Genomic DNA, 25,813 nt, shown 5'->3' on the forward strand with positions numbered 1-25,813 from the left:
TCAAAAAAAACATAAGGCCAGTGAGGTGGCTCATGCCTGTAATCTCAGCACTTTCGGAGGCTGAGGTGGGCAAATCACCTGAGGTCAACAGTTCAAGACTAGCCTAGCCAACATGGTGAAACCTCATCTCTACTAAAATACAAAAATTAGCCAGGTATGGTGGTGCGTGCCTGTAATCCCAGCTACTTGGGAGGCTGAGGCAGGAGAATATCTTGAGCCTGGCAGCAGAGGTTGCAGTGAGCCGAGATCATGCCACTGCACTCCAGCCTGGGCAACAGAGCAAGACCCCGTCTTAAAAACAACAACAACAAAAACATAAACAAGTGCTAGTGAGAACATGGAGAAATTGGAACCCTGTGCACTGTTGGTAGGACTGTAAAATAGTGCAACTGCTATGGAAAACAGTATGATGGCTCCTCAAAAAGTTAAGAATAGAATGACCATTATGACCCAACAATTCCAGTTCTGGGTATATATCCAAAAGCATTGAAAGCAGGGTCTTCAAGAGATAGCTGCACACCCATGTTCACAGCAGTATATGAGTTAAAGAAAGAGGAAAGAAACATGAAAAGTGGCTCAATAGTCAATGACAGGCTTATTTTGGAGAATAAAACTGAGAGGGGCTTCTGGCTGATTTCGGTCAGGAGAGTGTTCTCTCACAGACTAAGATTATTTAAGGGTTCAGGGAGAGACAGCTTATCACAGGCTTGGAATGTTTGTGTGTAAGGGAGAAGTTTATGGCGGGGTTGGAATGTCTCTGGTCAGAGGGGAGGTGATCTTGGGGCTGACATCTCTCCTGCTGGAGACGAGGTTATCTCAGGGCTGGCATGTCTCTAGTCAGGGAAGGGTTTGGAATGTTTCTGGTCAGAAATGTAATTTGTGGTTTATGGTCATGCTGACCTTAGCCATGACAGTGATGCCCTTTGGATCTGGGCAGTTTCTGATCAATGTGAACTTTAAAATGACAGTGCTTGTCCAAGATGGTGATGCTCCTGCTCTGTCAGCAGCACTATTCACAAGAGCCAACAGGAGATGGCAACGTAATGACCATGGATAGGTGAATGATATGGTACATATCATAGGTGAACAAAATATGGTACAGACACATAATGGAATATTATTCAGCCTTAACAAGGAAAGATAGCCTATCAGATGCTATGACATGAATGAGCCATAAGGACATTATGTGAAGTGAAATAAGCCATTCACAAAAGGACCAATACTGTGTGACTCCACTTATAGGAGGTTTAGTCATATTCATAGAAACAAAAGGTAGAATAGTGGTTACCAACAGCTGAGAGGAAGTGTGCAGGAAGAGTGGTTTAACTGGTGTAGAGATGCAGTTTTGCAGGACGAAAAACTCCTGGAGATCTGTTTAACCACAATGGGAACGTACTTAACTTACTGAAGTGTACACTTAAAAATGGTTAAATGGTAAATGTTACATGGTTTTTGTACCAGAACAGAAGAAAATGTAGACTACAATGAGATGCTTCCTTTTTTTTTTTTTTTTTAGACAGAGACTTGCTCTGTCACCCAGGCTGGAGTAAAGTGGCGCAATCCTGGTTCACTGCAACCTCTGCCTCCTGGGTTCAAGTGATTCTCCTGCCTCAGCCTCCTGAGTAGCTGGGATTACAGGCGCCTGCCACCACACCCAGCTCATTTTTGTATTTTTAATAGAGACAGGGTTTCACCATGTTCGCCAGGCTGGTCTCGAGCTCCTGACCTCAGGTGATCCACCCACCTCAGCCTCCCAAAGTGCTGGGATTACAGGCATGAGCCACCATGCCCAGCCTACAATGAGATACTTCTACATACCTTTTTTACCTGATTAATACCTAAACGTTGGCAAGGATGAGGAGCTAATAGAATTTTTATACACTTCTATACATCGGTAGAATCATATTAGGAAACTGGTAGTATTTACTAAAGCTGAGCTTACCCCATTATCTAGCAGGTACATATCAAAAGGAAATGTGTATATATGTGTCCCAAAAAGTCATATTCAAGAATGTTCACAGCAGCATTATTCATAATAGTGAAAAGCTATACACCATGGAAATTCTACTTAAAAACATAACCAGGACAGCAATATCTGCCTTGTGATGAAGTCAGGATTAAATGAGAGTGCAAATGGAAAGCCCACGTAGTCATTTACAATAAGAAAGACCCCCTCTCCCTACCACATACACTGAAAACAAGTAACAATGCTTAGTTAAAAACATAATGTTCAGGCCAGGCGCGGTGGCTCACGCCTGTACTCCCAGTACTTTGGTGAGCCGAGGCAAGAAGATCATCTGAGGTCAGCAGTTCGTGACCAGCCTGGCCAACATGGTGAAACCCTGTCTCTACTAAAAATACAAAAAAAAAAAATGGTGGCTCGTGAGGTCAGGAGATCGAGACCATCATGGCTAACATGGTGAAACCCCATCTCTACTAAAAAAGTACAAAAAATTAGCCAGGTGTGGTGGCAGGAGCCTGTAGTCCCAGCTACTCGGGGGGGCTGAGGCAGGAGAATGGGGTGAACCTGGGAGGCGGAGCTTGCAGTGAGCCAAGATTCCCGCCACAGCACTCCAGCCTGGGCGACAGGGCGAGACTCTATCTAAAAAATAAAAATAAAAAAATTAGCCGGATGTGGTGGCGGGCGCCTGTGGTCCCAGTTACTCGGGAGGTTGAGGCTGGAGACTCACTTGAACTCAAGAGACAGAGGTTGCAGTAAGCCAGGATTACACCACTGCACTCCAGCCTGAACAGCAACAGCAAAACTCCATCTCAAAAAAAAAAAACAAACAACAAAAAAAAAACAAACAACAACAAAAAAACAATTTTCATGAGCACATGCATTAGCTGGAACAAAACAAAGGAATGATCAGGCATGGGACTGAGTGACAACTATGATGCTGGCTTTCATCTTGAGGCATTTGCCAGAACAATGATCTTGAGCTTCTATTTTCCCAATCTCCTGGAGGCTGACCAAAGATGAGAAATCGAATAGGAAACTCTTCTCCAATAAAGCCAGGACTCCAGAAAGCTAACTCCACAGAATAAGGCTAAACCAGAATCGCATCCTTTCCTCCCTCTTCAAAAGACTGCAAGGAAAGCTGTCTCAAACCTTGGTGTTGAAGGAGGGAAGTTAACCTGAGAAGTTGTAACCAAAAGCTGGCTCTTGCCAGACTAGATTTCCAGGCCAAATCCACAGCAGCTGATGGCCAAAAAAAAAAAAAAAAAAAAGCTAAATATTTAGTTTGAAGACTGGCATTGCCTCTAGTTGCCTGGAAGAAATAAACACACAAAAACTCTCTTGAGGAATCTGTCTTCATCTAAGACTTCAAAGAATTCCAACAAATAAATTTCCCCAAAAAATGTACAGCTCACCATAAAAAATCACTAAACTCACAAAGAATCAAGGCATGAGACAGAATAGCAGAAACAAACCAGCAAAGATTTCAGACACTGGAATACTGGAAATAGATACATACAATAATACACACATAGAAAGATGCATAGAGGTATATAAAAATAATTGGCCAGGTACAGTGATTCCCGCCTGTAATCCCAGCACTTTGGGAGTCTGAGGCAGGTGGACCACTTAAGGCCAGGAGTTTGAGACCAGCCTGGCCAACATGGCAAAACCTCATCTCTACTAAAAATGCCAAAAATTAGCCAGGCGTCTTGGTGCACACCTGTAATCCTACCTACTTTAGAGGCTGTGGCAGGAGAATCGCTCAAACCTGGGAGACAGAGGTTGCACTGAGCTGAGATCATGCCACTGCACTCCAGCACTCTAGCATTCCAGCCTGGGCAACAGAGTGAGACTCTGTCTCAAAAAATAAACTTATTATTATTATTATGCTTATTACATCTTAAAAATGAAAAACAAGCTTGAGGTATAGAGAATAACTTTTAGAACTTCTACTAACAAAAATATATTTGCTTAAATTTAAAACTCAAATAGATTAGATTAAAGCAGATTAGACTCAGCTAAAGAAAGAATTATTAAACTGAAAAATAGACCAAAACAAATTACCCCGAATGTAGCACAGAAAGATGAGAAAGAAAATATGAAAAAGAGATTAGGAGACATGAAGACAGAGCAAGTTGACCTATATCATACATTTAATAGGAATTCCAGAGGGAGAGAAGAGGGAGAATGAGGCAGAAGAAATATTTGATGAGAACTCTCCAGAGCTGCTAAAAGAATCCACAGATGCAAGAATCCCAATACCCACAATAAGATCAGTAAAAAGAAACCATCGAGATATGTAATAGTAACACTGTATAACATCAATGATCAGAGTATGTTTTAAAGGCATTGAGACAAAGGAAACAGATCACCTTTGAAGAAGCCACAGACTGACAGCTGACTACTTGACAGGGACAATGGAAGTCAGAAAATAACTATTAACCTGGAATCCTATACCCAGTGAAATTCTTTCAAAAATAGAGCAGGCCAGGTGAGGTAGCTCATGCCTGTAATCCCAGCACTTTGGGAGGCCAAGGCAGGTGGATCACCTGAGGTCGGGAGTTCGAGACCAGCCTGGCCAACATGGTGAAACCCTGTCTCTACTAAAAATGCAAATTAGCTAGGTGTGGTGGTGCATGCCTGTAATTCCAGCTACTTAGGAGGCTGAGGCATGAGAATCACTTGAACATGCGAGGCAGAGGTTGCAGTGAACAAAGATCACACCATTGCACTCCAGCCTGGGCAACAGAGTGAGACTCTGTCTCAAATAAAATACAATAAAATAAATAAAATAAAATAAATAGAGCAAAATACAGACAAGCAGAAACTGAGGGTTTATCATCAGCAGACCCTCACCAAAGGACACTGAAGTGCTATACTCCAGGCAAAAGAAAAGTGATCTCAAAAAGAAGTCTTGGGCCAGGCGTGGTGGCTCACGCCTGTAATTCCAACACTTCAGGAGGCCAAGGCAGGCAGATCACCTGAGGTCAGGAGTTCGAGACCAGCCTGGCCAACATGGCAAAATCCCATCTCTACTAAAAATACAAAAATCAGCTGGGCATGGTGGCAGGCACCTGCAATCCCAGCTACTCGGGAGGCAGAGGCAGGAGAATCACTTGAACCCGGGAGGTGGAGGTTGCAGTGAGCCGAGATTGCACCACTGCTCCAGCCTGGGTGACAAAGTGAGACTCCATTTCAAAAACAAAAACCAGAGAAAGAAGGAAAGCATCGGCTTCCAAGCAGGAGTGTCAGCACCTGGGAAGCCTCCTCAGCACACAGCTTTATGGTCAGATCTAGAAGCTCATTTAGCCTCTGAATTAAGGCATCCCTGAAAATGGGGTAGGCGGCCCTCATCTGCATCCTTACAGTAGAAAAGCCAGCCTTGGTTAGCTTGGCCTCATAGCAGCCTCAGTTCAGGGTTCCAGCCCCAAATCTTCCCCCAACGACCATCACTAGGTCACTCTGCTTTGGGGACATCAGTGAAGGCAGCTCTTTCAAAGGGAGAGGGAGAAGGAGCTTCCTGGAGATTGAGGGACCACTTCAGCTCCCATAAAGATGCCTCTCCTGACTTCCACCATAGAGTCCTGTTCACCTCGTCCCAATCAGAAGATGGTCCCACGATCCCCGTGTGCTGTTGAGCCCAACTGTCTTAAGTGTGGGGAGAACAATCTGAACAAACAATATTCATTCCATTCTCCTCGGAGTTTGGAAGTTATCACTTTTTTTTATTTTTCTGCAAACTCTCCTGTATGTGGTGTTCCTTTGACTCGTTTCCTTGGTGACAAAGAAAGAGGAATGACGGTGGTATCAGAAAGAAGGTACAAGTTGTTTGTTTTCTTTTCACATCCTCAGGGGGGCTGAGGCTCTGATTAGAAGCAGTCACGACTCCTCCATTGTAAATAACTCACAATGGAGACATACGGACTCTCCCAGTTTTGTTTAATAGGAGAGAGGGAGGGCCCAGGCTGAACCACAGCTTAAGGAGTTTCCCATTGCTACAGCGAAAGACAAGAAACAGTTCTTCAGGCACAAAGCCAAGCTAGATACCTTCCTGGTAAATGGCACATCCACAGTCAGTCTTCTGCAGCCCCGGAACGCCCCAGGTCCACAGTGGCTGCTGGGCCCTCTGGCCATGAGACAATGACCAGCTCATCTGCGTCGGTCACTTGGCTCCTGGCTCTGAGAGGGAGGGGGGTCTTCTGCCACTTGGGATTTGCCTGCAAGCACCTGCCGGACCCTCTGCATCCCTGGGAAGGGGAAGTGAGGGGCCAGTTGGCACTGATGGCCAGGTGGGTGGGGACAAACAAGCGGAGGCCAGAGTGAAGGCTGCAGTTAGGACTGGGCTGGAAAGGCAGGCTGCTCACCCAGGCAAAGCCGGTGGGCCTGGTCTGAGAAGATGACGCGAAACCAACCAGGCTCTTTACACTCGAAGGCCTTGCCAAAAGACAGCAGCACCTTGTTGTCCAAAAAGCGGCGCCAGAGCAGCATTTCCTCCTCAAAGGTGCCCTTGGGCAGGTACTGAGAGGGGGCAAGGGGCTCAGGCCATAGCTGAGACCCCTCACCAACTGCCTCTCATCTGCTGGAGGGAGACCTGAAACTCCCTCCCAGCCCACCCCTCCACCAGCATTACCTTTCTCAAGTCAGCCCAGATGAAGAATCCGGCCCCCCGACTCAAGAAGGGGATCCCCAGTGCCCTGAGCTCCTCCGAGACATAGGTGTGGGCAGCCTTGAGCCGGGCATGGTTTTCCGGCAGGTACACCTGGTTGATCCAGTCTGTTTGGGTGAAAGAGAGGCCAGAAGATCAATCTCCCATCAACCCTCTACTTGGTCCCACTAGTCTAAATGCTGTAAAGAAAAAGGCCACAAGCTGCCAGGATGCTGTTGAGTCCCTCCTCTAGCTGGCTGCTGTGGTGGGGAGGATTATGAAGGGGAGGTCAAGAAGGGATGCAAATTAAGTGTTCAATGTAAAGCACCTTAAACCCAAGATACTCAGCCCTGACAGCTCCGGGTCCCACATCCCCTCAGGAGTCCAGAGTGCAAAGTCCCCCAGGATAAAGAATCAAACCTAAGGTTTATCTAGTTCTAAAGTTCCAGAGTGATGCTTTGTAGTCCCACAGACCAAAGTTCAGACCCCAGTGTGGCCAATGACAAGGGGTGGGTCCTTGGGCAACTTCACCTCTCTGATCCTCATTGTTTGTACTGACTTTTTACTGTTGCCATACAGTTCTATGAATTCTAATACATGTGTACATTTATGTAACCACCACCACAATCAGGATTCTGAACAGTTCCACCACCCTAAAGAACACCCTGATACTGTTTATAGTCACATTGGCCCCTTCCCTGCAAGCAGAGATCTGTTCTTCATCACTACAGTTTTGCCTTTTCCAGAATGTCATCGAATTGGAATTATACAGTGTGTACTCTTTTGAGGCTAGCTGCTTTCACTCAGCAGGATTTCTTTGAAATTATCCCATGCTGCCATGGATTTTATTGAAGAGTAGTGCTCCACTGAGTGGATGGGCCACAGTTTGTGCATCCACACATCTGTGGAAGGATATTTGGGTTGTTTCCAGTTGCGGGTGATTATGAATAAAGCAGCAGTTATGGGTGATGATGAATAAAACAGAGGTTTTTGTGTGACCATCAAGGTCAGTATCTAGGGATAGGATTGTTGAATCACTTAGCAAGTGTATGTTTAACTTTTTAAGAAACTGCTGAATTGTTTTCCAAAGTGGCTGAACTACGTACACTCCTACCAGCAATGTATGAGACTTCCAGCTGCTCCTTATCTTTGTCAACACTTGATGTTGTCACTATTTTTAAAATTTTTAGCTACTATAGTGAGTGGGGTAATATCTGGTCCTCATTTTCCTCATCTGTAAAATAATAAGGAAAATACAGGAATTCTTGCTTCCTAGGATTCTGGAGAGAATGCGATGATACAGCAGGTGCATTTGCTAGGCTCAGTAAATGGTGGCATTTACAGGTAACCTTTGCTATTTAAACTCACTATTTGAATTTAGGAACAGAATAGATTCACAGCAAGAGAGATACTTCCATTAAAACAATTTTTCCTTAGAAGCTTCTGCTCTGTTTTTGTTGTTGTTGTTGTCATTGTTGAAGTCTTACTCTGTCGCCCAAGCTGGAGTGCAGTGGCATGACAAAGGCTCACTGTAGCCTCCACCTCACAGGCTCAAGTGATCCTCCCACCTCAACCTCCCAAAGTGCTGAAATTATAGGCATGAGCCACCATGCTTGACCCTGCTCTGTTTTTGAAGTGCTCACAGCTAATCATAATGAGTTCACATTAATCAAGTGCCTATTATATGCCAGGCACTATTCTAATTGAATTACAAATCACACTAACCTGTTACAGGACAGGTACCATTATGATCCCTGTTTTACAGATGAGGAAACTGAGGCTCATACAGATAAAGAGGTGAAGCAAAGTGCCGCATGGCCAGGAAGTGACCAAATAGGGTATGGACCCAGTCTGGGCCCAGAGCTGGCACTCTCAAACCCTACCCTGAAGTCTTCTCATAGGAGAAGCATCTATGATTCCTGGCTGTTCCCAGGCTGCCTCCAATCCTCCTCCCATTTTCAGGTCACCAGGCCCAGGCAGTCACCATGGTCCCGGAGCAGCTGTGCCATCTGGTACTGGACCAAGCCACTGAGGCTGTGGTAGCGGCAGAGGGAAGCCACGGCAGTAGCCACGTCCTGGTTTTCTGTGTACAGCGTGCCAAAGCGGAGCCCAGACATCCCGAAGTCCTGCAGGAAGAAGCACCCTAGGTGGTGGCCAGCCCTCCATGGAGGAAGCTGGTTCCACCCACCTCTCTGCCCTCCCACCCACCTGACACCCCCAAGGCCATCCAGGAACTTGCCTTGCTGGTTGCCCACATCACGTGGGTCCTCTGGGGGTCAGGCAGCCTGCAGAGAGCACAGTGTGGGAACAGAGGCAACACAGAACTATGGGAACTCACACGTGTTTGGTTGAACAAATGAAGAGATGGGTGGTTGAATCTAGTTTTGGTTCCAGGACAAGCCCTGGTTTCATCTCTTTGAGCCACCCATTCCCATGCATCCTTTAGAGCAGGGGTCAGCAAATGACAGCCCGTGGGCCAAACCTAGCCTGCTGCCTGTTTTTTGTAAATAAAGTTTTATCAGAACACAGCCATGCTCATTCATTTACACAGTGTCTATGGCAAAGTTGAGTGAGAGACCATATGGCCCAGAAAGCCTAAAATATTTACCATCTGGCCTTTTGCAGGGAAAGTTTGCTGGCCCCTGATCTAGAGCCTCGCTCAAATGTCACTCATCAAACAGAGTTTCCCTAACCACTCCCCCTGGGACCAGGCCAATCAGGTACCCTAAACAGCTCCTCTCACAGCTCCCTGGACTCTCCATTTTAGCATTCATGATGGCCATAATCCAATGGCTGGATGTGCATTTAGCTGCTAAAATGGTTTTTCTGGCTAGAAATTAAAGTTCCACACAGGAAGGGTCTATGTCTTTCTTGTTCACTGTTGTATCTCCAGCACTTAGCACAGTGCCTGCCATGAAATCGATGCTCAATAATTTTTTTTTTTAATGACTAACCAAGGATCATGGACAATCACTTTTTTCACATTTTGACCCTGCTCTGTTTTTTAAGTGCTCACAGCTAATCCTTATGAATTAGGAAAGTGCCTCACTTTCCTAATCCAAAAAATAGATTAGAGTCACTGTCCATGCTCCATCAACTCCTCAAGGCTTTGTGAGCATGAGAAGAGAAGGCTAATGGAAAGGACGTGGCAGGGCTGAAGGTTCTGAACAAACAGCAGGAACCGTTAGAACCCCTGAAGGTCAGACTCACAGACTGCACACATGATCTGGTCCCCACTTTCTTTTTTTTCCCATAGAAACAGAGTCTCACTATGTTGCCCAGGATGGGCTCATGCAATCCTCCCACCTTGGCCTCCCAAAGTGCTGGGATTACAGGCATGGGCCAGTGTGCCTTGAGGATGATCTGCTCCAAGTGTTCCCAAAGGTATTTTGGCCATAAATGCTTTGCTTATAGTAAACCTAATGAAAAAGCCCAACATTTAAATATCCAGAGGTGTTTGGCACACGTAAGGGGCTCCAGAGGTGCTGAGTGAATGAGAGAATGAATGAGAGAATGAATGAGTGAATGAATGAGTGAATGAATGAGAGAGTGAATGAGAGAATGAATGAGAGAATGAATGAGTGAATGAATGAGTGAATGAATGAGAGAATGAATGAGAGAATGAATGAATACATAAAACTGGAGTGACTCTGGAGGTAAAGGAAACAGCAAAGAGGCCAATTTCCCATCCACTCAGCCCTAACTTAAGGGATCCTGAGACGACTTCTTGGAGTTCTCAGAAATTCCACAGAATAACTTGAAAATCACTAATCTAGCCCAACCCTCCCTGCTTCTCATTAAGAGATCTGAGGACCAGTGGGATCAGCTGGGTGGAAATGGAATTGCTCTGGGCAGGCCATGCCCTGTGGGCTGAGCCAGAAAGTGGCCAGGGCTCCATGGGATAATAGGAGCTGGGGGAGTTAGCTGTGTCGGGGAGCCTCACCTTTCCAGGCTTAGGACACTGCGGTACCCAACCGACTCCTCAAACACGGACAGCATGTAGACCTCATCCACAATCACATGCAGCCTGTGCCTGGAGTGAGGCAGGGGTGGGGAGGAGAGACTTAGTGTGTAGGGCAAATGCATCCCGCAGGGTGGGGAGACAATACATCAGAAATCCAGAGGGGCCGGGGTCTAGCCCAGGGTTACCAAACTTGTTTTTTCAAGAATACCATTCTTTCGTCTGTTTTTTCAAACAGAAAGCCACACATACAGAGCAGGTGACAGACGAGCTTTTGAAGCACTAGAGGGGAGAAAAGGAGCTCTCGGGCACCTCCACGGAGGGGCAGGGTCATGCACAAGGGCTCGAGTCAGAGAGACCCAGGTTCAAGTCTGGCTCCATGCCTCACTTGACCACTCTAAGGCTCAGTGAGCTGGATGTGATAACAGCACAAGTACCTGATAGGGTTGCGAGGATTGTATGAGGCACATAAAGTGCTTAGCATGGTGCCTGGCCCCTAGAGTGTGCGATAATTGATGGCTATTGTTATAAAGAGGGAAAGAGAAAGAGGAATGGCATCCCACAAATCCCTGCTTCCCCGCTCCACTGCCAAGGAAGGGCCCAAGCAAGTAGCAGCCCACAGTGGGGTGAAGAGAGTAGAAAAACCTGCACCAAACCCGCATTGGAACCCCAGGCTGCCCAGACGTTCTGTCGGGGCCAGTGTGGGGTACCTCACCTCTTGGCAAATGCCAGGTACTCCTGCAGCTCTTCAGGGGAGTACACGTCACCCAGAGGGTTCTGGGGGCTGATAAGGATGAGGCCTTTGACCTTCACACCCTGAAACCATCCGTTAGGGCAGGTGATCCTCAGCTCTTCCCCAAGGCCAGAGCCACACAGTCAAAGGGGGCTGATCGCTAGAAGGCTCCCAGGGAGATTTGAGGGGGACATGTTCATAACACAACATGAAGCAAACAAGCGGAACACAGGATTACATCTGCAGCATCAGATCAAGGCAGAGGACAAGGCCCAGAGAGAAATATGCCCAAATGCCAGTAGGTTACCTTTGTTGGTAGAATTTTGGGTTGGCCTTTTGCACTTTCAAAATTCCTACAGTGAGTACGTATAGCTTTCATGACAGAAGTAAAAAAAATTAGGTAGATTTTTGAAAAGTAGGCTGGAAAGGAACCACTGGAATACTGGTCTCTGTTCTTCTTTCGGAGTCCTCAGGTCCCCCCACAGTGAGCAAGATTACCCCCTCCAACTACCAGGGAGACTTGTTAAACCACAGACTCCTACACTCCATACTTGACCCACTGAATCATAATCAGATGGATCAGGGATGGGGGTATCTTTAGTGATGCTCCCTGGTTGATTCTCTGTGAACTGAGGTCTGAGAGTCTGTTTTGAAAGGGAAGACCCTTCCTGGGCAGGGTTCTGCCTGACTCCCAGAATAATTCTGTGCTACCACCCCTACCTGTCTGTCCCCATCACCGGGTACCAACCCAACTCCCGGGAGGAGATCAGCCACAAGAAGAGGGGTCCAGGCCCCGCTCAAACCCACCCACACCCAGCCTTGGGTTTGATTTGATCCCCAGACCTCAGAGTGAGCTTCTCTCAGGGCCATCTCCAGCTTCTCCACTGTGAGCTGGAAGGGGCGTGTGTCTAGCTCAGTGACCTGGAAAAAGACCCATCAGAGCCACCAGCCACATTCAGTGACCACTGCCCCCCAAAACACATGTGAACTCTCAGGCCTCTCCTCCCCTGTAATCCCCAGCCTCCTCAGAAGAGTCTCTGGAAAAGCAGGTGGGGTCCCTCCCTCTTACTGCCATCCACCCCCACCCCATCACATCAGGGACCGCTCATCACTCCCGGGTGCCATGCTTAGGTCTGGCCTGCTCTGTTCCTACCTTGCTGTTTCTGGATCTGGCTCTTGGCTTCTACATCAACCCCAGGGATCTCAGAGACTAGAACTTTGGAGCCACTGGGGAACCCAGGCACAGGCAGCCATATGGAAACAGAAGGCTCCATTCCCTACTCATCACAACCCCAGAGCCCTCAGCATGGACCACCCTCAAATTCAGACTCAGGAAACTCCTGACCACAGGCAGGCCCGGGTTCCACCTAGGAAGCCAAGACTCTTACCTTACTGTCCAGGTGGACATAGGCCAGTCGGACGTTGCCATAGAGACACACGTGCTGTGTGATGGCGCCATAGTAGGGGGTGGGGATCAGGAAAGCCTCTGGGGGCAGGAGTGGGCGAGGGCCTGTCACTTTCTGGCCAGAACACCCCAGACCCTCTGTCCACTGTCCCCAGTCCCTCTCCAAGCCTTGAACTTCCTTGGGGACCGTTTGGGGCATGCTTGCACTCTCAACTCCCAAAACACTTTGGAAAGCTTGGATCCACTGAGATCAGTCCCTGATATGGTTTGGCTGTGTCCCCACCCAAATCTCATCTTGAATTGTAGCTCCCACAATTCCCATGTGTCATAGGAGGGATCTGGAGGGAAGCAATTGAATAACGGGGGCAGATCTTTCCTGTGCTGTTCTGGTGATAGGGAATTAAGTCTCACGAGATCTGATGGTTTTATAGAGGGGACTTCCCCTACACGACCTCTCTGGCCTGCTGCCATGGAAGATGTGACTTTGCTCCTCATTCGCCTTCCACCATGATTGTGAGGCCTCCCCAGCCATGTGGAACTGTGAATCCACTAAACCTCTTTCCTTTATAAATTATCCAGTCTCAGGTATGTCTTTATTAGCAGCATGAGAACAGACTAATACAGCCCCCTTTCTAATTATTAACAGCTAACATTTGCTAAGCATTTATGATGTGATGGGAAATGCACTGAACATTTGTTTCTATTTATCTCATTTGCTCCTGACGATTAGTCTCCGAAGTAGGTACTATTTATTATATCCTAACTTTATAGATGGGGACACTGAAGCTTAGAGGGTTCCTGTTCTTGATTGTTCTGGAATGGGCAGGAAATTCCCTACTATATCCTTACAATGAATCTCTCTTTCATGGTTCAAATACTGGTTACTACCTCTCTTTGTGTGACTTTGACAAGTTAACCTCCTGTGTCTTAGTCTCCTCATATGTAAAATGGAGATAACCATAGAACCGACCTCATTGAAGTATTATGAGGATTAAATGAAATACTCTGCATAAAGCCTTAGCCTAATCCCTGGAACACAGTACGTGGTCAATAAATGTTACTAATATTCTCATTATTAATTAAGTTACTATGAATGGGTCTCTTTTCCTTGCAACCAATAACCCCTGACCATAACTGATTCTTAAAACAACAGGCTCTTGCAGCAGGCAATGCTGGCTGGCTGCCCACTCAACAGCCATTCCAGTTTTTTCAAGTATGACCAGCAACATGTCTAAGGAAGGTGGGCCTTCCCCTGTCCCTGGGGGACAAACCACATCTGGTTTAAGGCAACCTTGGTTTTCTTAGTCCCCTTTGCCAGGGACCATTTGGGAAACAGGTTTATGAGTCAATTCTGGTCAGGAAGATAGAAGGGGGCCTCTTCTGGGAAACAGCATCCCCATCCCCATCTCCTGATAAAAAAAAAGACAGGCACGGCATGACCACATCCCTTTCTTCCTGCTCTAAGACACACTGTCACGTGAGGACGCGACGGCCACTTCAGAAGCACGAAGCAGCCGAGGTCATGGCAGAGAGAAAGCCCAGGACCCTGACATCACACTAACCTCCCCTGGAACTGCTGACCCCCGGGGGCTTTGTCAAGCCACTTATTCAAGTCCCCTGCAGTCTAGTATATTCTATTGTGCCCGAAAGCACACTACTGCAGCCCTTAAGGCCAGGCAACTGGGAACCCTGCAAGCACAATGAGGCTCACAGTGCGGGGCAGGCCACAGAGCTCACTTACCCCCGGCTTCACACAGCACCGTGGCCAGAGCAGAGAAGAGCGAGGCACCACCATTCAGGACAACCACCTAAGGGCGACATATCTGAGGGATGAAGATGAACCAGTTCCAGGAATGTGCACGGACCCGCAGCCTCCCAGGACAGCACAGAGTGAGCGCCAGGCCCTGCCTTGGTGCCACCTGGGGCTCTGTCACAACAAAGCCACTAGACTGACAGCCAAGTTCATCCGTGTGGACCCTGCTCCAGATCATCTGAGCCAGGAAGAGGGGGCTGGTCACTTAGAGGGTCTTGCCTGAAGGTGTGGAGGCAGAAGGACCACAGATTCAAGTCTCCTGCAGTCTAGTATATTCTATTGTGCCCGAAAGCATACTATTGCAGCCCTTGAGGCCAGGCAACTGGGAACCCTGCAAGCACAATGAGGCTCACAGTGCGGGGCAGGCCACAGAGCTCACTTACCCCCGGCTTCACACAGCACCGTGGCTGTGTGCTTCCAACATGGGGTGGAAATTATACCCAAACTCTAAACATCGAGGAGGGAGAAGTTATTCCTAATTCTACTTTGAAACAAATCAAAACTATGTGAAGGGCAGATCTTAACCCCAGCTTACCCTCAGGCCAGCCAAAAGATGGGGAATGGAAGTCAGGCTCAGTGGCTCAGGCCCGTAATCCCAGCACTTTGGGAGGTCAAGGCAGGCAGATCACCTGAGGTCAGTAGTTCGAGACCAGCCTGACCAACATAGTAAAACCCCATCTCTACTAAAAATACAAAAATTAGCCGGGCATAGTGGTGCATGCCTGTAATCCCACCTACTTGGGAGGCTGAGGCAGGAAAATCACTTAAACACAAGAGGCAGAGGTTGCAGTGAGCCCAGATCGCAGCACTACATTCCAGTCTGGGCGACAGAGCAAGAGTCTGTCTGAAAAAAAAAAAAGGAAGGAAGGAGAGAAAGAGAAAGAGAGAGAGAGAGAGAGTGAGAGAAAGAGAGAAAGAAAGAGAGAGATGGAGAGGGGAGGCAGGAGAACAGGAAGGAGCAGTGGAGGGGGCTACTCACATTCTCTGGTCTGAGGGGTACTGGGCTCTTGCAGTAGAAAGACAGGAACCTGGCCACTTCCTCCCGGAGGCTGAAGATAAGACAAACAGGCAGTGCTTGCCAGATGGTCCATAACCCACGGTGCATCCCGAAGCTCCTCTGGTGAATCCTCAGGCAGCTGCCATCACTCTTCCCTAATTTCCCACGATGGGGTGTGGGTGTATCTGTCTCCACTCCTTAGCACCCACCTTCCCCTCCCCACTACCCACATGCATTGCAGAGGACACCCCACCCCACCTAATCAGGAGACTTCAGGGATTATCAAAAGTAACACTCTCCATGGAGATCTAGCTAATTATACTAATAAACATTATTGCTACAACAATAACTATTAGCACCATTATTGTCGCTCATTTTTTTGAGCATTTACCTTATACAAATGTTATTTAGAAAATTTTTACTTACTCTTCGTAATAATCCTACGATGTGGCTACTACTATCATTATTATTATTATTCCCATTATACCGGCAAAGAAACAAAAACTAAGATTTAAAGGAATTAAGTCACTTGCTGGTAAGAGGCAAAGTCCACACTCAAGCACAGTGGTCTGACTCCAGGGCCCACCACCCTGATTACTACACTAGAAGAACACGTGCTTTACAATCAGTCTCGGGATCAAGTCCTGCTCAGCCGCTGAGCCCTTAGAACAGTGTCCACAATCAAGTGTTCAATAAGCACGAGCTATCAGTGTTATTCACCACCTCCCCTCTTAGCATTAGGAAAAGGCCCCAGCCAGCTCCCAGCACGAGCTATCAGTGTTATTTACCACCTCCCCTCTTAGCATTAGGAAAAGGCCCCAGCCAGCTCCCCGAACAGCAATTCTGGCTTCTCTAAAGCTACCATCAAAGCAAGGCCAAAGGCTCCTCACCTGAAGGCCCTCCCCATGCTTTAAACCCAGGTTCCCAGAAACCAGACTAGAGAGCTCCTGTGCTGAGGTGGGACTGGCAGGAGACCCCACAGTCGCCAGGTCTCCAGGACTAGGCCCTCAGCCTGCCACTACTGACGTTCGGGGCCAGGTCATTCTTCGTTGTGGGGGCTGTCCTGTGCATTGTAGAACTTTAGCAGCATCCCTGACCTCTACACACTAAATGCCAGGAGCACCTGACTTCCCAGTTATAACAACCAAAAATGTCTCCCAACATTGCCACACATCCCCAGGGGGACAAACTCACCCTACGGCAACTACTTACAACAGATGTCCCCTCCAGTCAGCGTACTGCAGCAGGGATGGCTCCACCCTCTGCATGTCGCTCTGACTCAGCTGGGGACAGAGAGGGAAGAGCACGGCTGAGGGCCAGCACTGCTACCCGCATCCACAGCACAGGGCAGGTAAAGCTGAACACTTGTTCTGCTCATCAGAGAAACCGTGAGAGGGGCAGACAGTGACAGCTTTCTCATGCCCGTGTTGCAGGTGAGGAAACTGAGGTCCAAAAAAGTGAGGTCACTCAGCCAAGGTCACAGAGCTAGCAAGTGGCAGAGCTGAGACAACAACCCAAAATTTTTGACTCCTGGTCTGGCATTCTTTATACAACACTGCCACCTAAAAAAATTGGAGGGGTGGGTTTGCAAAAGTAGTAACGGAAGACCACACTGGTCAGCATCTCCATGGGGTGATGGAAGACACTGAGAGCTAGAACCTCAGTCTTGGCTCCAACTTCGAGAGAGACTTAGGCCACTGTCTTCCTGTAAGCTCGGCTCGACCTCACACTTTAAAAAACGTAGCAGTTTCTAGACCACCCACTCCACGACCAGTGCTAGGTTAGAAACCCCTAGTATTGTAGGTCCTTTGTCAAAGAAGGGCCAATGCAGGGGCCTTGCACACTGGGGCCAAAAGGAAGAAAGGGAATCAGCCACTTCTCCATAACCGGGTCCAGTCTTTGCCCTCTCTCCCTTCCTCCCTTAGAGCCACACTGTCCAACATGGTAGCCACTGCCACATGTGGCTAATGAGCATTTGAAATGTGGTTCATCTGAATTAAGACACACTGGATTTTGAAAACTTGGTAGGAAAAAAGTATGCAAAATATATCATTAATAATTTTTATACTGATGACATGCTAAAATGGTCATATTTTGAATATATTGGGCTAAATAAAATATATTATTAAAATTAATTTTTACCTGGCATCTTTTTTAATAGAAAATTTAAATTGATATATGTGGCTCACCTTTTATTTCAGTGCTTAGCTGCCTTAGAAGGAGGAGCTGGCTTTAGGTAAAACAGGCCTTTAAAATCTATTCCCTGGCTGGGCGCAGTGGCTCACGCCTGTAATCCCAGCACTTTGGGAGGCCAAGGAGGGCGAATCACGAGGTCAGGAGTTTGAGACCAGCCTGGCAAAAATGGTGAAACCCTGTCTGTACTAAAAATACAAAAATTAGCCAGGCATGTTGGTGTGTGCCTGTAATCCCAGCTACTCAGGAGGCTGTGGCAGGAGAATTGCTTGAACCTGGGAGAAGGGGATTGTAGTGAGCTGAGATCACGCCACTACACTCCAGCCTGGGCAACAGAGCGAGACTCCGTCTCAAATAAATAAATAAACAAAATCTATTCCCTATAACCCCTTCCCCTTGGGGCTGAGATTTCTCACCTTTGGAAATACGTTCCTTTGGGTTAAGGATTGCTGTCTCTACAAACCCAAACTCTGCCACTGCCGCCTTGGGAGACACATTTATTAGACATTGTCAGTGGTTTGCTAAGATGGCTCACCCCAGCTCAAGAAAACAGATTACAAAATTTTCAGGAAATGTTGCGAGCTGTGTTAAAAACAGCCACTTTTAAAAAGAAATTAATATAAACTGACAATGAAATAAATTTTCTTACAAACAAAGGTGATAAGCACTCAAACATCACTCCTTCCTGATTTGCTAGGACCTTTTACTATCTATGCTTCTGAGGTCAGTTCTGTCTACACGTCTGTATGGTGAAAATATTACATAAGTGTGCCCGTGCAGCTCTCTTCCAACTCTGCCTGCGGTGATATCACATGAGGAGCTTGAAATCAGCCATGGCGGGAGCATTTACACTACGGAAATTGGCAAAGCTACACATCAGGGATTTATTTGTCCCCTTGAAGAGCTAATTGCTAAATACCTACACCACAAAGCACTGAGTGTTTCCCTCTGAGATCAGGGGACCCAACACAGCAGGAGGGACTGACTGAAATAAGAGTCTACAGAGATGAAGAAATAGGACTAGAATGGGGAAGTAACTCACCTAAGATCACACAGAAAACTGTCCCAAGGTAGGCCTGGAACCCAGGTCTCCTGATTCCCAGGCCAGGGCCACTGAGCCAAGCAGCAGGCTCCTGTTGGGAGAGGGTTCCAGGGAAGACAGCTCCTCAGAGCTGGTGATGCCCCGCAGAGGGGCCCTAGGACTTACCCGCCTGGACAGCAGGTCACAGCAGAGTTTGTTCTCACTGGTGCCCAAGTTAATGATGCCCTGGAGATGAGAGGTACAGAGGCAGAGTTAGCATGGCAGGGGGGTGCCAGTGAAAGGCCCCAGGAGCCCATGGAGGCAGCAAAGCAAAGTGGGAGCTCTCTACAACCCCACCCTTTCAACCACGCCTCCTTGCCTTGCTCAAGGTGTGCCTTCTGCTCAGCTGCCTGATCCCATCTTCCCATTTCTAACGCTCTGTCCAAATGCCATGTCCTCCAGGAAGTCCCCCCTACGACCCCACCTGGAAGGGAAATATTCTTCTGGATCCCATAGCTCTTGATCTGTCCCCTTTAGAGAACTGGTCAGTTTCCACCCCAGGTCACAGGGACTGAGGTACACACTGTATCTCCCCTACTGAGGGTAGGCTCCCTGAAGGACAGATGTGTGCTGAAGACACCACTGCTTCTCTCGAGGGGTCTAGTGGGACTCAATACACATTTACAGAATGAAAGAATAGAGATGGCATATTAGCAGTCTGGCAGGAACAGAAGCAAAGGTGGATGTAGATCAAGAAGACGTTCCTTTGCCAGTGCAAATACTCCCCCAGGAGACCCTGCAACGTCACGCAATACCTTGATCCCCACCCCACAGGCATTTATTGTCGTAGGATAAGCAGGCAGGCATAACCCAAGCTCTCCCTTACAGAGTCCCCAGGGAGACTCGGTGCAGGCCTCACGCACAGCTAACTGCTGACCCCTGAGTTACTGCAGGGGGAGTGAAGGAAGGAAGATGAAAAAGTAAAACCTGATGAGCTCAGGCTATGACAAAATAAAAGGCAGTGCTCCTTCATGCCCTGGGAAGCAAGCTGGGAAGCTCCTCCAAACAGAGCCAATCTGTCCACACATCCTGGCAGCTCTACCTTCAAAACACATGCACAGTCCAACCATGTCTCACCCTCCACTGCTGGGACCCTGGTATGAGCCACCACCATTTCTTGTCTATATTATTACAACAGCTTCCCTCCCCTCTCCCTGTGCACTCTCTTATGTGCCAAGTCAAATCTCCATACAGCAGTCCAAGTCATCTTTCGAAACCCAAAATCAGACCACACTGCTCCTCCTTTGAATACCTCCTATTCCACTTTGTCCAAAATCAAAAGGCTCACCAGGTCCTGTGGGGCCCTACAGGATCTATCACCTCCACCACCCCATCACCTTTCTGACCCCATCGCCTGCCCGTCTTGTTTTTGGCTTTACTCCAGCTCCAGCAGCCCCTCTGCTGTCCCTTGAACTCGTCAAGCACAATCCAACCCTGCAGCCTTTGCACTGGCTGTTTGCTCTGCTGGGAATGCTCTTCCCCTAGATAACTGCATGGCTTACTCCCTGTGATGGGCAGCCTCTAAGGTCCCTGCCTACTGGTATTCACACCCCTTGAGTATGGGCTGGGCCTAGCAACGTGCTTCTAATTAACAGAATAGGCAGATGTGATGGGATGTCACTTCCAAAGTTAGGTTATAAAGAGTCTGTGGCTTCCATCTTGGGTACCCATGACCTCTCATTCTCTCTTGAATCACTTGCCCTGAGAAAAGCCAGCTACCATGCCATGAGGCAATTCTGTGAAGAAGCCCACATGGAGAAGGACTGAAGCCTGCCAATAAGCATAAGAGGGTCATTGGAAGTAGAGCCTCCCACCCAATCCCTTGGCCCCAAGTCAACCTTTCAGATGAGACCACAGCCCCAGCTTCATGGCACCTTCACAAAAGATCTTGAGGCTGGGCATGGTGGCTTGGCCGGGCACAGTGGCTTGGCCGGGCGCGGTGGCTCATGCCTGTAATCCCAGCACTTTGGGAGGCCGAGGTAGGCGGATCACCTGAGGTCAGGAGTTCGAGACCAGCCTGCCAACATGGCAAAAAACCCTGTCTCTACTAAAAATACAAAAATTAGCTGGGCATGGTGGCAGGCGCCTGTAATCCCAGCTACTCAGGAAGCTGAGGCTGAATCGCTTGAACCCGGGAGGCAGAGGTTGCAGTGATCCGAGATCGTGCCACTGCACTCCATGGGTGTCACAGCAAGACTCCATCACAAAAAAAAAGAAAAAGAAGAAGAAAAAAAAAAGATCTTCAGCCTGAGGCATCCACCAGGATTCCTGAACTCCAAAAATTGTGAACTGTTGTTTTAACTTGCTAGATTTGAGGTCATTTGTTATGCAACAATAGATAACAATCCCTCACTTTTTCCAGGTTTCTGCTCAAATGTTCATCTTATTAAAATAGCCTTCTGTGACCTCCTTCTACTAAATAGCAACATCCCCAGCCCACCCATCACTCTCTGTCTTCTTTAACCTGGTTTATTTTTCTCATTAGAACTCACCACCACATAGTATATGTATATATTTTCTCTGTTCATTCACTGTTTGTCTCCCTAACTAGCATATGAGCTCTATGAGGATAAGAACTTTGTTTCTGTTCACATCTACACGGTAGATGCTCAACAAATAAAGATTATTAAAGGGTTATTTGTAACAGCTTTCTGACTTCTGAAGGCATTATGAGAACAGCTTATATTTGGGACAGAAAATAATAATAGCAGCTATCATTTATTGAGTAGCACTGTGCTAAATACTTCATATACTTGCTCTCATTTAATCTTGACTCTTCTACACAACAGGTATTATTATCCCATTTTATTTTACTTTTGTTCGTTTGTTGTTATTTTGAGATAGGGTCTCATGCCATTGCCCAGGCTAGAATGCAGTGGTATGATCTTGGCTCACTGTAGTCTCAACCTCCCAGGTTCAAGCAATCCTTCCACCTCCCCAGTAGCTGGGACCACAGGTGCACGCCACCACACCCTGCTAATTTTTTTATTTTTACTTTTTTGTAGTGATAGGGTCTTGCTATGTTGCCCAGGCTGGTCTCAAACTCCTGGTCTCAAGTGTTCCCTCTGCCTCAGCCTCCCCAAGTGCTGGGATTACAGGCATGAACCACCATGCTTGGCCTTATTATCTCATTTTAGGGATAACTTAAGATTCAAGGAAGTTAAGTAACTAGCTCAGCAACATACAACCTATAAGTAAAATAGTTGTGACCTGAACCTTGGTTCTGCCCTAGCTCTAAAGTTGGATAGTCGACAGGTCATGGGTCAGAATCCATAGAACATCGTATGGTTCTTGAATTCCTCCCTCAGAAATCAAGGTCCCCTATATTCTAAATGGACCATTTCCTGATCCAGGCAGTACACTGGGGCCTCTCTAAGCTACATCAGAAGCCCTCTTGGAGGTCAGAGGACCATAACTCCAACCTCATAAGAGCAGGCTGGATGCTGCCTTATTGGTCAGGGTAGGGTACCCCACCCTGCAGTTCCCTCTTGGGTCCCAGTGGGAGGTGAGCTTCACTCACACTGGGGTTCTTGTCCTCATCATACTCATCCATGTGGTAGGTCCTGTAGCCCTCCTCAGCTGAATCCCAGAACCATTTAATCATTCTTCCTCTAGAGGACAGGTAGGAGGTATCAGAGGAGATCATGGCAGGATCACCCACTCCACAGAGCTCTGGCAGCTTCTGGTCCAGTTTTCTGGAGCATTCTCCTTCCAGATCATCCCCATGGCCACTGCCCAGGTCCTGAGTGCAGGTGGGGCCCAGACAGGTGGTGGGAGCCCTGAAGTCCTTTTGAGGAAGGGTGAACATCTGCAAAAAGACAATACACAGGCCTGCTCAAGGGATTTCCATAGCACCAAGCATCAGAAAGGAGTTGGAGTCATGGGAGTCCCCTTTCTCTTATCTGCCCCTTCCTTTAGGTTTATGCACTCATCACTTCCTGTGTCCCTTAGCTGTAACCATATGTGCAATGACTTCATGAAAAATCTGTTAAGAACCTAGTATGTGCCAGGGACTGCACTTGCCACATTGATGTGACTTTAATGTATTGCTGCTTTAGCGTGTTCTACTTCTGCGAAAGTTTTTCACTATCCAGCCTAACGGGTCATCGACATTCTTTTTCCATCCTTGCTCACCTCAATTACCAAATGCCAGGTTAAAATTTCCTGAGTTAAAGCAGAGCATTGCCTGGGAGTCCTGGGGGTCTTGTGGTGTAATGGGTAGGATGAGATTATGTGGTGTTCTGAGGCAGATGGCGGGTGGGAACTGAGGGAAGGGAGGAACGGGAGTCTCCACAAGTGCAGGCACCCCAGGCAGAGCTCCAGGGCTGCCTCTTCAGTCCTGAAGAAACGAGGTGTGGACACCAAAGAGAGGGTGGTCTACTCCTGCCCGCGGGTGTTAACTCCTTCACTTCTCTAAACCAGTTTAGTTTCCTCATCTGCACAGTGGATATAACAGTAACCACCTCGGGGTGGCTGTGAAGACATAAATATATGTTAGTGACAATAAAGTACTTAGAACAAATCCTGGCTGATGACCAAAGTTCAATAAAATATGAGTCATTATAGCGTAACTCCTTGCCAATTTTCCCAGTCCTGATGCACAACACAAGCTCTGATACACTGGGCGCACCAGAAACTCAGCGGGTACCCGCAGTTAAATTTTCCTCCACAAAGTCTTCTCAGGGGTACTCTTTACATTGGCTGGGCTCTCCCAAGAGCGCTCACCTCCAGCTCTCCCGACAGCCCAGGTCCGAGGAAGGGCAGCACAGTGGGTGGAAGCCGGGGTGGGAGCAAAGCCTGGGGTCGGGGGGCCGCGGGGTTCGAGCCTCCAGGCGTCCAGCGGGACGGCGGCGAATCCACAGCCAGATACCCGCACCCGATGAGGCCTTGGAATCCCCCAAGTGGGGCGGCTACCGCGCACGGAGAACCGAAGCGGCCTTCCACAGGGCGGAGGACGTCTCGCGAGAGACGGCTCCAGGTTTCCAGGCGGAGGAAGTGTGATCGGCGCCAAGGAACAGAGGGACGCCTGAACGGCTTCCTCCTCTGCAAAGTAGTGGATCCCACCTACTTGGCGGAACTGGAGGAGGCGGTGCTGGCACTCGGCGGACGCGCATCACGTGTAGGTTTCCTCCTCCCGGAAACGCCCTCTGGCGGTGAAGACAGCGCCGCCCTGCGCTCAGCGCGCCCGGACTAGGAGACTGAGGGCCGTCCGCCCCGGGCCCGGCCTGTTCAGGGCGCAGTTCGTCCCCTCGCCACTCAGGCCGGGGGCCGTCTCGGCGGGGACTATGCTTTAAGGGTCGCACACGAGGTAGCACCGCGGGACCAGGAAAAGGGAAAGGGGCGTAACGCCGGTCCCCACCTCCACTCTGGGTGGCCTGCGCGTGCTGGGCCACCGCCGGGCCGGGTCAGCCACCTCCTTCTGCCTCCTGGCCTTGGTTCTCCGGTTTTCAAAGGAGGTTAGAGCCACAGAAATTTCTTGCCGAAGTATGCTTGGCTGCGGCCCACACAAAGGGCTTTTTAGATTCGGGTGTGAGCATCCTTATGGCCTTTCATCGCAGTTTGTCATTTCTGCCCTTTTCATTTGTAGGCGATTTTCTTTAGCCCTAATAGGTTCTTAATTGGGGGAGACTCCTGTTACAAAAGACAAATTAACAAGAGAAAAACAAACAGAAATTTACTGACATGTATATTTCAATTATACATGAGAAATCCGGAGGGAATGAGTCGTTCTGGAAGAGGTGACTTTGAATTCTAGTTTTTATAGCATCTTCAACAAAGAACAGTAATTTTTTTAAGTTACAAAACAAAGAAATAGGACTTTGAGTCTCTCCAGGAGGCAACTTGTGAGACGGCAAAAAAAAAAAAAAAAAAAGACAAAGGCCAGTTAGTCAAGCTTATTAATGTAAATTCCTCTGGTACCATTTCCAGGCCATAGGAGTCTAAAGTTGCCTTTGTTCTCCCAGGTAGACAGAGGGACAGAATACCTTTTGTCATTGTAAACCTATGTCCTACTTTTAGGCAGATAGGGCCAGGGTAGAGAGCTTTCCTGAATGTGCTGCTGCTTGTCTTTAGCACAATCCTTCATGTTTTCGGGAGGCATGTCCTGGTCTCCCACATGTGCCTGCAATATTTGTTGAACTCTGAATAGGCGTGGTGGCCCACGCCTGTAATGCCAACACTTTGAGAGGACAAGGTGGGAGCATCCCTTGAACCCAGGAGTTTGAAACCAGCCTGGGCAACATAGAGAGACTGTGTCTCTACCAAAAAAAAGGTTTTTATGTTTTTGTTTTTGTTTTTTTGAGATGGAGTCTTGCTCTGTCATCCAGGCTGGAGTGCAGTGGCACAATCTCTGCTCACTGCAACCTCTGCCTCCCGGGTTCAAGCAATTCTTTGGTCTCAGTCTCCCGAGTAGCTGGGACTACCGGTGCACACCACCACACCTGGCTAATTTTTGTATTTTTAGTAGAGACGGAGTTTCACCATATTGGCCAGGCTGGTCTTGAACTCCTGACCTCGTGATCCACCCGCCTCGGCCTCCCAAAGTGCTGGGATGGCAGGCGTGAGCCACCGCACTCAGCCAAAACGTTTTTGTAAATTAGCCAGACATGATGACATGTGCCTGTGGTTTCAGCTATTTGGGAGGCTGAGGTGGGAGGATCACTTGAGCCCAGAAGGTAGAGGCTGCAGTGAATATGATCGTGCTACTGCACTCCCACCAGGGTGTTTGCAAGACTCTGTCTAAAAAAAAAAAAAAAAAAAAAATTACATACATATATATACACACACACACACATACACATATAATTTCAAAAGTATTTTTCAAACTCTGTCCTAAGCTCTACATATTCTGGCAACAGGTACAGTGGGCACCCAGGTCCCAGGTAGAGCTGCAATCTCTGAGGTGCCTTGAATGGGAAAGTCGTCTTTCCCCACGAAAGGAAATAAGCAGAATCTCTCAATACAGGTATGGCTGGGAAGACATGGCTGTCTTCTGGCCATTCCACTTCTTGTCTTCACTTTTA

General features: G+C 48.0%; 2 protein-coding genes across 5 annotated transcripts in view; both read right to left on the reverse strand.

Moving 5' to 3' along the window:
* Positions 1–6,097, reverse strand: part of EXT2 (exostosin glycosyltransferase 2) — a 166,400-nt gene extending 160,303 nt beyond the window's left edge. Inside the window, exon 1 of one of the 2 annotated variants that reach the window (XM_032166216.2) lies at positions 6,011–6,097. In XM_032166216.2, the coding sequence (XP_032022107.1) occupies positions 6,011–6,097 (87 nt within the window). Of the gene's footprint in view, positions 1–5,555; positions 5,643–6,010 lie in introns of those variants that run through there. The other variant, XM_032166219.2, reaches the window with a different exon arrangement.
* Positions 6,098–6,112: 15 nt separating this feature from the next.
* ACCS (1-aminocyclopropane-1-carboxylate synthase homolog (inactive)) lies at positions 6,113–24,227 on the reverse strand. 3 transcript variants are annotated; one of them, XM_058446860.1, is made up of 15 exons: positions 24,151–24,227; positions 22,312–22,599; positions 18,918–18,977; positions 16,730–16,800; positions 15,500–15,569; positions 14,449–14,515; positions 12,691–12,788; positions 12,146–12,223; positions 11,285–11,385; positions 10,552–10,641; positions 8,848–8,893; positions 8,593–8,734; positions 6,594–6,736; positions 6,328–6,481; positions 6,113–6,210 (listed from the first exon to the last, which is right to left on the reverse strand). In XM_058446860.1, exons 2-15 carry the CDS (start codon positions 22,597–22,599, stop codon positions 6,113–6,115), a joined length of 1,506 nt encoding a protein of 501 aa, XP_058302843.1. In that variant the 5' UTR covers positions 24,151–24,227. The 3 variants fall into 3 exon arrangements, with proteins under 3 accessions (XP_058302843.1, XP_058302845.1, XP_058302844.1); XM_058446862.1 differs by lacking the exon at positions 24,151–24,227 and adding an exon at positions 23,517–23,888; XM_058446861.1 differs by lacking the exon at positions 24,151–24,227 and adding an exon at positions 22,926–23,000.
* Positions 24,228–25,813: the final 1,586 nt, after the last annotated feature.

Source organism: Hylobates moloch, unplaced genomic scaffold (assembly GCF_009828535.3).
Source record: "Hylobates moloch isolate HMO894 unplaced genomic scaffold, HMol_V3 SCAFFOLD_11, whole genome shotgun sequence".
Taxonomy (NCBI): domain Eukaryota; kingdom Metazoa; phylum Chordata; class Mammalia; order Primates; family Hylobatidae; genus Hylobates; species Hylobates moloch.

Excerpts from the sequence above, each read along its gene's own strand:
- ACCS (XM_058446860.1), bottom strand. The coding sequence starts at position 22,599 with ATGTTCACCCTTCCTCAAAAGGACTTCAGGGCTCCCACCACCTGTCTG. Across the intron at positions 12,789-14,448 it reads GGTGCTGTGTGAAGCCGGGG|AGGCTTTCCTGATCCCCACC; the intron begins GTAAGTGAGCTC and ends TCCTGCCCCCAG. Across the intron at positions 11,386-12,145 it reads TGAGAGAAGCTCACTCTGAG|GGTGTGAAGGTCAAAGGCCT; the intron begins GTCTGGGGATCA and ends GGATGGTTTCAG.